The sequence below is a fragment of the Stenella coeruleoalba genome, assembly GCF_951394435.1.
Source record: "Stenella coeruleoalba genome assembly, chromosome: 3".
NCBI lineage: Eukaryota > Metazoa > Chordata > Mammalia > Artiodactyla > Delphinidae > Stenella > Stenella coeruleoalba.
This window is the reverse complement of record NC_137148.1, coordinates 124608270-124620707: the sequence shown is the minus strand read 5'-3', so window position 1 is coordinate 124620707 and position 12438 is coordinate 124608270. Positions and strand designations below refer to the sequence as shown.

Sequence of the window (12438 nt, the reverse complement as noted above, 5' to 3'; positions counted from 1 at the left end):
GTGATTAGGGGTAGGCTATACAGTTCCCAAGTCTTCAGGACCTTAGGCCAGAGGGCTTTGAAGTGCTCCCTGTGCTGGCCAGGGACCTGCCTCCCTTCCTTTCCGTCCTGTGAGGGTGATGGAAAGACCACAGGAAGTGCAGTGATTCTGAGTGTGGAGAAGGATGTAATAGACTTTGCAGAGAGGACTTTTCAGCTCTCATTATTTTCTCTCTGGGAGTTAGTAGGTCATTTGCAAAAGGCATGGGAAGAGCAGCTGATGAAAAGGTTTAATAGTTTGGAAAACTGCTTAACCATATTGCTCTATTTCTGGATTTCCCCCCATGGCCAAGGACTGTTGAGATCCTGATTTTCCCCAGAGGTTTCCTGGTTAGGAATGTAGTGAAACCTCTGAAATCCCAAGGAATTGGGGAGAAGGCCAGCTGGAGTTAGGGAATGGTCTGAATACTTTTTAAGAACATTTAGGTCTGTTGTTTTCAAGGACATAGAATCACAGATTTGGAAGGTTAGTCCAGGCCCTGCTCAGTGTAGGAACCCCTTGTGCTTCATCCCACACAGAGCTTTATTTGGACTTCTCTTGAATGCTTCCAATGAAAGGAGACTCACTACTCTGATAGAGAACCTGTTTCACTCTCAGAAAATTTTTCTTTCCCCTGAGCTGGAATCTATCTTTCTGTAGTGTTCTACTTGCCTTCTGGTATTCATCTAAAACAGGTATGCTCCTTTTTCCCAGATGGTCCTTAAATATTTGAAGGCAGTTATCATGTACCAAATAGTCCTTCACAGCATTCTCTTCTGCAAGCTGACCACCCCCAGTACCTTAAACCGTTATTTATATGACAAATGTCATCAACTCTAATTAGAAACAAACTGTTGTCTCTAATTAGCCTCTTAATTAACAGCTATATAAATTCAGAGCTAAGCAGAGCTTAGAGACCACCTGCACTAGCCTCATTATTCTACAGATGAGCAAACTGAGGTCCACTGAGAAAACAGGAAAACTGCCTTACCCAACTAGAGAGAGAGAGACAGAGAGAGAGGAGAGGCAGAGTTGAGACCTGAAATCTAGTTGCATGAATCCCAGTGCAGGCCTCTTTTCGCCTCACCCGGCTTTGCGTTATTCGTGAGACGCAAGAATTTCTCAAGTTCTTGAAAGTGGCTGGGAAGTTTGTTCTCTTAGGTATTTCAAAAATTCCTCCTTAAAATTATATTTGCACTGTTTGTGAAGTAGGGATTAGCATAGGGCTGAATTTAGTGGAGGTTATACTGTCAATGGAAAGCATCCTTCAAAGTGTATTAACTCTCATTGCTCTCTGCTGTCAGAAGTTCATTTCCATTGCCCTAAATGCTAGCTCAAAATGGCCAGCACATGTATAGGGCCACCTAGGCCTGCCAAATTTTCCATAAGGTCCAGATACCTGCTCAATGTAGGAGACCTTCCCAACTCTGGAACCAGAAAATGAATTTGCCAGGACGTGAAGCAGGCTGTGTTTCTGCTTTACCCTGTGCTTGTTTTAAAGTTTCGTATCCTCTTTTCAGTCTGGACTGATTCGCTGATGAAAAGACAAAGCAAAGACTCAGAGAAGCAAACTAGACACTTCAGTGATTGGTTTCCTTTCCCAGTCCACAGCAAACTCTGCAGTCACATGCTTCCAGGGGAACATTCCTCCCTGCCCCAATCCACAGCAGTCTCCCTCTTCTCTCAACAAGGTATTGCATTTCCAGTTTTTACACTTGTTCTGGCATGGATTATAAATTGCCTCATGCTGCTCTCTGGTTTCCATGTGTGCAGGAATCACTGCACCTGGGTTTCAGTCCTAACTCTGCAACTAGCTGGCGGTGTGGCTTTGGAAGGTGACAACCTTTCTGAAACTCAGTTCCCTCATTTGTTAGATGAGGACAGTTTTGCTACCTACCTCATAAGACTGTCAAGGTCACATAATGCCTAAAAGGTGCCTAGCACAGTTCCTAACATTTAGTAAGATTTTAGAAAAGATATCTATGTAGTATTATTAATATTATGCTCCAGAATTCAGAGACAGAAACCTGTATTTTTCTCCTGCTGCACTCAGTAGTTGTAAATACCCCGATTGATCCTGGTCTAGTCTTCTTTTGGCAGTAGATACATCGGAAACATTCTAAGCATCGTGTAATGACAGTTCCTATTTCCCAGCTCCCTTTTCCCCAGATTCCCTCTCTCAATAATGATCTCAGTGGGGAGGCCCACCCTGTCCTGCCACTTTGCACACCTGTCAGCTTGCATCTCAGCATAAGTTTCTCATTTGACAGACTCTGAGAACTTGCTGTCCAGGCAAAGACAACTTTATGATGATGAATCCAACACAAACCTTATGTAAGCAACCTGTCAGCAAACAGAGGGACAGGGAGACACTGACAAATGCCCACCCCCAAAAGAAACAAAGCAGAACAAAAGGAGAGAGAAAGCAAGGGGTTGAGATAGGCCTAAAATGCTCTTGCTTGTCAAAACCCTTAAAACTGGTCAATGTTCTTATATTTAAAGTATTCCCAAATGAACATGAATTAGGCTAAACTGCCTTTTAGCTGAGAGTCTGTGAACTAACATTCATAGCAGAGTTCTAAACTGAAATTACATTAAAATGCATCTCTAACCAAAAGAGTATATATACATTGTTTATTAATAATATTTATTGTCCATGGGACTTAACAAATGATGACAGAAAAGTTTCCAACTTTTTTTTCTTTTAAATAAAACTGTGGGAAATTTCTACCTGGAGTGGCTTGAAATCCCTTCAGGTCATAAAGAGTTAAGGAATCTCCCAATTTCCCTAAATGCTGAGGATATCCTAGTGAACTCTTGCCGAGAAAAAGGAATAATTCTTTCTTTTGTCCCTATCGCAGATTATTTGTTTATTGCCTGCGTTTTGTATTAAGGATGTGAAAGAACTAAAAATATCTGCTGAAATGAATTTGTTAATGTGACAACCCCAGGGAAAAGCTTCCGCAATTGAGGGTGAGGGCAGAATTCAATGACAATGTGGTGGAGAGCATACACCAATTCCTGGTATGACAGCCAGATTCGCTGGCTTTAGCCCCATCTCTGACATCCTTGGCTTCTTACTTTGGGCAGGTCATCCCCCCTCACAGGCTTTTGGTCTCTTTGGATGTCAAATGCTTTCTATGCTTTCTCTTGCAAGTCTGATATCCCATGAGGCTATGAGGAGTGTGAAGATTAGCTGGAGAAGCTGCCTGCATCTCTGAGTGCAGGGCCCAGAGCAGGAGAAGAATGTGATAATAGGTATGAAAGCCCTTGGAGAAAAAGCAAAGTGCTAAAGGGCACACGCTCTCCAAGGCTCGATGGCACATTCTAGAAACACGGGCAGCTAACTTTCTCTTGAGAGCTCAGGACTCACCCAGAAACACCCCATCACTGAGCTGACAGGAAGCAGAGGAGACTAATGCTTTTCTGGTTGGGGACCATGGCTGGGACAGAGGGAAGAAAGGAGTGGAGTCAGCTTCATGAGCGAGTGAAATGGCAATGAACCCTGCAGGCTGATCCTCTCCAGGCTGCCGTTGCCAAGCAGGATGATCCACTTGGTCAAACCTGGGCCAAGCTGTGGCTCAGACACACAGGCAAAAATAGAAAGGGGGTGGTAGAAGAAATGTGTTTACTTTTGTGATTTTTCCTTTACGTGCCTCTTAACACTATTATAATCTCTCCACAAACAGGCAGTAACGGCTCACAGTCCTCGCCTTCATTGATAAACGCTCCAAAACAATTCATGTCTCACAGGCAGTATGTGGGCAGCTGGAGAATCAGCTTGGCAGGCAGCGTGATGGAGTAGAAAGAGCACTGGCCCGGGGTCTGTCACTAACTGGGTGAACCGTGAGAAATTCCTCTCTGACGCTCTGCACAATGAAGTGGTTACATTAGGCAGAATCTAAAAATCTGTTTAGATTTTTGAAGTTTCTAACTGTAGTTCTCAGCCAGGGGTAATTTCATTCCTCAAGGGAAGGGTACTTGGCAATGACTGGAGACATTTTTGGTTGTCACAACTCAGGGGATGCACTGGCATCTAGTGGGTAGAGACCAGGGATGCTGCTGAACATCTGACAATGTGTAGGACAGCCCTTCACAATGGAGAATTATCTGGTTAAAAATGTTAATAGTGCGAGGTTGAGAAATTTCGATTTGTACAGAAGTGACTAGAGTCACAGGGAGAGGGGAAAAAAGGGACAGCAGTTCAGAGGAGGAGGGGTCAAACCCTGTTTCTAGGTCATGAGGTATTCACCAGTTAAGTGTTTCCCAGCTTTTCTCCCTATAACCCACGACCTTTTCATTTCCCTTGGAATTACCGGGCTATGTTTGAGTAGCTTTTTCACAAGAACTTTCTTATCCTTAAAATGCCAAGCCCTGATGCAGTACAAAGATCTCTACTGTAAGACACGGCAAAGATAAAAATATAAGCAGCTACAAAACAAGTAGAACTGGAAGGTGGGCGGTGGGGGCACATGAAGGGACACAACAGATGCCCTTAACTCTGTTTCCATGAGTCAGTGTTTCTGATGTTACAACACAAGAATAATACCCGTAGGAAGAGCAAGATGAGCTGTGCTCAGGGCGGGCAGAACTGATGTGGGGGCACCAGTGTCAGGAGAGATACAGGTTTACAACAGCAGATTCAAAGGCAAATGAACAGGTTAAGCAATCAGTGCATGTCATTCCACATTAAGTCACTGGGAAGTTATTGCAAATAGTTACCTGCAGTTTTCAGTGGGGGAGGCAGCCACACTCCAGTCAAGGGGTTTTGGAGAAACAGGTGCAATTAAGTCATGGTCAAACAATTTATTTACTGTAAACTTTAGACTTTGCTCAGGAAAACAACCAAAGCTGCCCCTCAAATCCCTGCCTACAACACCCCGTTTGAGCAAATAAGAGGGGCGGGGAGAGTCCATGTTCACAGCAAAAGGTCCGAGAGACTCGAGTTTGTCCAGTCCAAGGGTGCAGGAAGGAAAGTCTCCTTCAGATACAAATTACCAGCAGCAATATATTACCCCTAATACTTGATCAATGAGGTAGATATGCGGGAAAAGTCATTAAAACATAGCAGCCCCAGGTCCTCTGAGACTGAAGCCCTTCAGACATAAACTTACGAGTTCCATGCAAAGAGGAACTGAACTGTACAAGAAACAGTCACTCAAATACGTTTTCTCTTTTTTACAACTTAAAAAAATAAAAAGGCAGAAGGATATCCTTCCTCCTGCACATCTCTATACAAGTTTATTCTAAATTTATTACACTCAAGTTAAATAGTCTGTTTAGTGTTTTGTTGGGTGGGGGGAGAAGGGGTCTTAAAAAGTAGAAAAAGCGCATTACAGCAGTGAGTCATTTGTACTACAGTTCCTCCCTTGCGAATCAGTGTTATCATTGGGCACAGTACCTTGCCGGTTCACAAAGTCTTCCGTGCCTGGGAGATCCTCACACAGCAGTTCATTGTCTTTCTCCTCCCCCAGGTGATATCCACTCTGTTCCCCTGGGTAGTCAGTTCTGCCATTGCTGTTGCTGGAGTAGCCATCCCCAGAGGCCTTCAAGGAAGACTTGCGCTGGCACAGGAGCTCCTGGAAGGCAATCCTGAAATCTGGGCTCCGGCAGTAGATAAGGGGATTGAAAGCAGAGTTGACATAGCCCACCCAGTTTAGAAGGATGTAAACTTCCTTAGGGATGAGGTTATCCTGGATCACGTGCACAATGTTGACAATGAAGAAGGGCAGCCAGCACAGGGTGAAAGTGCCCATGATAATGCCTAAAGTCTTAAGGGCTTTGTGTTCCTTCAAGCAGAACTTGGAGGCCCTGCGTTGTCCGGGCCCGCTCCGCCCATCCTGCTCCATTTGGCTGATGTTCTGGGTATGGAAGCGGCCCTCAGATTTGTCGATCTTCTGGAGCTGCCTTTTGGCTACCTGGAAGACCTTGGAGTAGACGAAGACCATGACCACCAGGGGCAAGTAGAAGGACACAATGGAGGAGGCAATGGCATAGGCTTGGTTCGTGAAGAAGTCACAGCAGGTCTCCTTGGCATAGCAGTTGATGGCTTCCTGGTGGGTGGCCCGGTACCAGTGCATCTGAATGGGCAAGAAGGAGGTAAGGCCGGACACGACCCACACCATCAAAACGACCACCCGCGCCTTATTCTTGGTCAGCAGGCACTGATACTTGAAGGGTGATGTGATGGCAAGGTAGCGATCCACAGCGATCACGCACAGGGTCTCAATGCTGGCTGTGACGCACAACACGTCAATGGACGTCCAAAACTCACACCAGAAGTTGCCAAAAGCCCACATTTTCATGAGGATGTGGCAGGCCCCAAAGGGCACCACCGCCAGGCCCATGAGCAGGTCAGCACAGGCCAGGGAGGTGATGAAGTAGTTGGTGACCGTCTGCAGACGCTCGAACTTGGCGATGGCTGTGATGACCAGCACGTTTCCAAACACGATGGCCAGGACGATAAGCGACATGACGATGCCCATGCCTACCACCCACGCCTCGTCCCGTTCCTGTGTGACGTCTTGGTCCGGTGCGTGGCTTCCGTTGGGCGCCAGCAAAAAGACGCTGCGGTTCCCGGGCTGCCCCATGGCGCGCAAGCTGGCAGGTGAGCGCACGGGCGGCCAGCGCACCAGCCGCCCCTCAGCGAGCGGACCTCCGGCGGGGCGCTGCGGGCAGCAAGCGGGCACCTGGAAGCCTCATTCAGCGGCCGTGGGGTGGATGTGGTGGGGGCGCGTGGTGTTCTCAGCTCCGGGGGTGCTCTGGGCTCGCGGTGCCAGTCAGTCCCAGCCTGCGCTCTGGAGAAACAGCCTCGGAGTGCGCGGGGCCCGTTATGGGCACAAGGCTTTAGGGGAACTGCCCTCACCGTGACGTGCTGGAACTTTTGACCAATAGCGTGTGCGGGAAGCCCCGAAGGGGCGAGGCCCTCCGCCCCTTCCCTCCTCTCTCCCGCCCCCTCCTGGGGGTGGCCCGGGCGGGGCACCCCCCCGCCCCCCACGGCCCCGCCGCTCTCGGCGGGCAGGCGGGCGAGCCGGCCACCGCTCCCTCCCGGCTCCCTTGGCTGGCGCCGAGGGCTGAAGCTGGGGCTGGCGTGCTTACCAGCCAACCCAGGAGGTGCTGGTTCTTCCGTGGCTGCTACCTGTCTGCGCGGGGCGCCTGTGCGGCCTGAGATCTCGGAGCAGAGGGCGGTAGGCAGGCCTTCCTTCCCGTTCGGAGATGGATGAGAGCGCCCACCGAGACACGCACCGGACAGGCAGTGTACCCCGACAGTCATGCACAGACTTACACGGAACTAGAGCCACAGACATTCATACACCCGTCCAGCGCACCGACAAGTGCGCGCGCAGGCACAGAAGCGGACCGGCACAAAGTCACCCCTGTCCCAACACAGAGACACGGCCGGGGGCAAACCAGGAGCACCCAGAAGCACAAAGACATGGGCACACACACAAAAAGAAGTATGTAAACAACATGCAGACACCCACTTGGAGGCAAGCAGTGCTCCACAGCTAAGGACTTCCCATCCAGGTACTCCAAACTCCTCAACCCTGCATCCTGGACATCCACTCCCTCTTCCCCAACACGGGGGCACGCGGCATATTCCCTTTCAAACATTTGGCAAGACCACAGGAGGTGACTTCAACAGCAGCCGATTTCCTCAGCACGCTTGCCGTCAAGTACTTTTGGTGCCCTCCTTGGGAATTTGCAGGCATTGAGACATAATTTTACACTTGGGATTTCATTCGGAGCTGGGGTATACACGTATGTGCATGGGGACGGAAAGTTGTATGCTTTAATTTTTAATTCTAGGGAGTGTGGCATCACTCCATTATCTGTTAAAATGAAAATGCGTTGAAAATGAGATTATTTTCCTTTCAAGTTCAACTTCCTCAGTAATCCCTTTGCAACTAGAAAAATCATCTGCTGGGTAGTTGGTTGATCTGTTGGGCTGAGCCATATGAAATTGTCACTGTTCTGTTGTGTCTGACTTTAAAAAAATGGCAATTTCATATGGCTCAGATTATTAAGAACGTGTTAACATTAAGAATGTTTTGAAACCACAGAAAGCAAAAGATAATTTCTCTTAAAAAAAGAGTCAGACCAAATCTTCAAACTAGGGTCTTTGCCATGAAATACTATCCTTCGCATCTGGCATATGCCTTTACTGTTAAAAGGAAAATATTTTTCAGGATTTGATTTCACATGTATCAGTTGTGCTTTTGAAAAATGGAAAGTATTTCACGCAGTGTAACCAAACATTTTCTAGATTACGTAATATCATAACTATGGCTAACATTTATGGAACATTCTGCTATCCGCTTTTCATGCATTATTCCATCTAATCCTTCCCACAGTCCCATGGTGTGTGTTGTTGGGGGGGTGGGAGGGTGTAACTATTTTTAGCTTAATTCACAAATGGGTCTCAAAGAAGAAAATAGTTTGCCCATGGGCACAGGGCCAGGCAGTGCCAGAAGCAGGAGTTGAACCCAGTTCTGTTTGACTCTAAAATCCATCTTTTAATTCTTTCAATGTACTGTATCACCGCATGCAGAAAGGAATGGAGGATGGGGAAGAAGGATCACAACTGGAATTGGAATATCAGCTTCCAAATCCCCATCTTAGAAGTTTCTAGCTCACATTCCTTAGACAAATTAAAAATGTGGACTCTAATTTCCTCCATGTCTAAATGGGGAATAAAGTCACTTCTATTGATCTGAGTGAGAATCCAATGATATAATGACAAACATAATAGTGTTTTGCATGTATAAATGCCACACAAATATAGGTTATAAATAAAATTTATATAAATTAGTAGTCTAGAATATGTTGTTAGTGTTCTCTAATAGAACACTAAGATACTTTAGGACCAAAGTAACTTGGGCATTTACACTAGAAGTATAACTCAGAAACAAAATTTAACCTACATGCCCTTTTTAACTTCCTTCGCTAGCAGAAATTGTTTTTGCATGAAAGATGCCTTAAAAAGCAAGTAGTTTCCATAAAAACCACGTGTATTAATTAAGAATGTATTATGTTCACATAGTTTGCAAAATATACCCATCCCATATTTGTGTTTTCCAAAATTGGCTCTGGTGTGATGCATTTTAGGAAGAGGCAGTGTGCATTATGCAATATTTCTTTAAATATATATCTACCCCAAACTGTGGAACTGAGCCATTTAAAGCCTCCTTCCTCTTTGTGAAGCTATGGAATAAATAAGCATATTGTTTAAACTTCTCATAACAAAAAAGGAACAAAGAAAGCCCTTTTAGGACAAACACTAATTGATCATTTAGATATACACATAAGTCACTTAAAAATTTAACTTTGATTATTTTGGTAAGCACCTTTAAAAAAACCCACAGACATTAAATCTAGAAGGGAGGTCTGCTCATGTCAACAAAGTTCCGGACCATTGTCTCATCAGCCTTGCCAAATGGACAATACCTCTCCCTCAGTCTCTTCCCCTTTCTTTTTCCTGCATCACCGCGGCTGGTAGGAATTTCAAAATGTCTTCACGCCAAGAGTCTTTTTCCTGACCTCCCTTTTAGAATTATAGGATTAAAGAGAGTTAGAATGGGAAAGAGTTTAGTAGATCATTTACTTTATTCCCCCCAGTCCTCCATTTTGCAAATGAGGAAAATGTCCAGTCAAAGGTGGCAGGGAAGATTGGGAGTCCAGGTCTGTTCCTGGCCTCACACGTTTTCACTGCCCAACATTGTGGCGTCATTTCCCAGTGGAAGAATGTGACCAGCACTGCTTATTGAGCTTGTGGTCTTAGCTCATGCTTTAGTTGAACTGGAAAGTTCTTAGTAGATTAAATGCACTTTTATCTGATATAAGAAAAAGCAGGCTCTTTTATGGTGATTGATAGTGTCTAATTACATGTATTTTGTCAATACCTTAAGACACTGATTTGTCATTTCCTGCCTGCCAAACAGGAAAAAAACCCCACATTTTGATTTACCAAACAAATGTTTGAATAGGAGTAAGGCTGTGTGAGCCAGGGAACGCTCTCACATGAATATCTGGACGCTTTAGGAAAATCTTATCCTGGTCTTGGCTTGGACAAGATTCCTTCCATCTTTTAAAACATTTTTTTGTTGCTGTTGAGGTGTAATTGACAAATAACATTATATCGGTTTCAAGTGTACAACGTAATGATTCAGTATTTGTATTCACTGAGAAGTGATCACCTCAATAAGTCTAGTTAACATCTGTCACCATGCATCATAGTTAACTTTTAGGATTTATTTTCTTGGCAACTTTCAGGTATGCTCTACAATATTATTGACTACAGTCACCGTGCTGTACATTACATCCCCGTGACTTATTTATTTTATAATTGGAAGTTTGTACCTCTTGACCCTCTTCATCTGTTTCACCCTCTCCCCATCACCACTCCCCTCTGGCAAATACCATTTTGTTCTCTGTATCTATGATTTTTGTTGTGTTTTCTTTTGTTTGTTCATTTGTATTGTTTTGTAGATTTCACATGTAAGTGAAATCATACGGCATTTGTTCTTTCTTTGTCTGACTCATTTCACTTAGCATAATTCCCTTAAGGTTCATCCATGTTGTTGCCAATGGCAAGATTTCATTCTTTTTTTATGGTAGAGTGGTAGTCCATTTATGTGTGTGTGTATATATATATATAGATAGATAGATAGATTCTATCATATATCATATCATTTCATATCTCCCTTATCCACTTATCTATCAGTGTACACTTAGGTTGCTTTCTTATCTTGGCTATAGTAAATAATGCTGCAGTGAACATGGGGGTGCATATATCTTTTTGAATTAGTGTTTTTGTTTTCTTCAGATAGATACCCAGAAGTGGAATAGCTGGATCATACAGTAGTTCTATTTTTAATGTTTTGAGCAACTGAACCCCCATACTGTTTTCCATAGTGCACATTTCCTCCAGCAGTGCACAAGGGGTTCCCTTTTCTCCACATCCTTACCAAAACTTGTTATCTCTTATCCTTTTGATAATAGCTGTTCTAACAGATGTAAGGTGATACCTCATTGTGGTTTTGATTTGCATTTCCCTGATGACTAGTGATGTTGAGCATCTTTTCATGTGTCTGTTGGCCACCTGCATGCCTTCTTTGGAAAAATATCTACTCAGATTCTCTGCATATTTTTTTTAATTGAATTATTTGTTTACTATTGGGTTTTATGAGTTCTTTATATATGTTGGTTAGTAACCACTTATCAGATATATGATTTGAAAATATTTTCTCCCATTCAGTAGGTTGTCTTTTCATTTTGTTGATTGTTTCCTTTGCTGTGCAGAAGATTTTTAGTTTGATGTAGTCCCACTTGTTTGTTTTTTATTTTGTTGCCTCTGCTTTGGATTCAGATCCAAAAATTTTTTGCCAAGATCAGTGTCAAGTAGCCTACCACCTATGTCTTCTTCTAGGAGGTTTATACAAAGTGGATACAGAGGGCATGTACCTCAACCTAATCAAGGCCATATATGACAGGCTCACAGCAAACATCATACTCCATGGTGAAAAGCTGAAAGTTTTTCCTCTAAGATTAGGAACAGGACGACAAGGATGTTCACTCTCCCCACTTTTATTCAACATAGTATTGGAAGTCTTTGCCAGAGCAATTAGGCAAGAAAAAGAAATAAAAGGTATCCAAATCAGAAATGAAGAAGTAAAGCTGTTACTATTTGTGGATGACATTGATTTTATATAGAAAACCTTAAAGATGCCACCCCAAAACTGTTAGAATAATTGAATTCAGTAAAGTGGCAGGGTATAAAATAATATACAAAAATCGATTGTGGGACTTCCTTGGTGGCGCAGTGGATAAGACTCTGTGCTCCCAATGGCCCAGGTTTGATCCCTGGTCCGGGAACTGGATTCCACAGTTAGATGCTGCAACTAAGAGTTTGCATGCCACAACTAAGGAGCATGTATGCCGCAATTAAGACCCAGTGCAACCAAACAAATAAATAAATAAATATTAAATAAAATCGAGGGCTTCCCTGGTGGCGCAGTGGTTGAGAGTCTGCCTGCCGATGCAGGGGACATGGGTTTGTGCCCCGGTCTGGGAAGATCCCACATGCCGCGGAGTGGCTGGGCCCGTGAGCCGTGGCCGCTGAACCTGCGCGTCCGGAGCCTGTGCTCTGCAATGGGAGAGGCCACACAGTGAGAGGCCCACGTACCACAAAAAAAAAAAAAAAAAATCGATTGCATTTCTCTATACTTAACAGCAAACTATCAGAAAGCGAAATTAAGAAAACAATCCCATTTACAACTGTCAAAAAAGAATAAGATACCTAGGAATAAATTTAACCAAGGAGGTGAAAGATCTGTACACTGAAAATGATGTCATTGATGAAAGAAATTCAAGAAGACACAAAGAGAATAATATTCTGTGCTCATGGAGTGGAAGAATTCA

At 44.3% G+C, this 12438-nt stretch overlaps 2 protein-coding genes across 4 annotated transcripts in view; one reads left to right on the top strand and one right to left on the bottom strand.

Annotated features, from left to right (window-relative positions):
• The window catches only part of HTR4 (5-hydroxytryptamine receptor 4), a 369414-nt gene that overhangs the window by 41862 nt on the left and 315114 nt on the right, over positions 1-12438 (top strand). The gene's annotated exons all lie outside the window — the stretch shown is intronic.
• ADRB2 (adrenoceptor beta 2) lies at positions 4430-7809 on the bottom strand. Its single transcript, XM_079916529.1, has one exon. The coding sequence runs from the start codon at positions 6606-6608 to the stop codon at positions 5352-5354; it is 1257 nt and encodes a 418-aa protein (XP_079772655.1). The 5' UTR covers positions 6609-7809; the 3' UTR covers positions 4430-5351.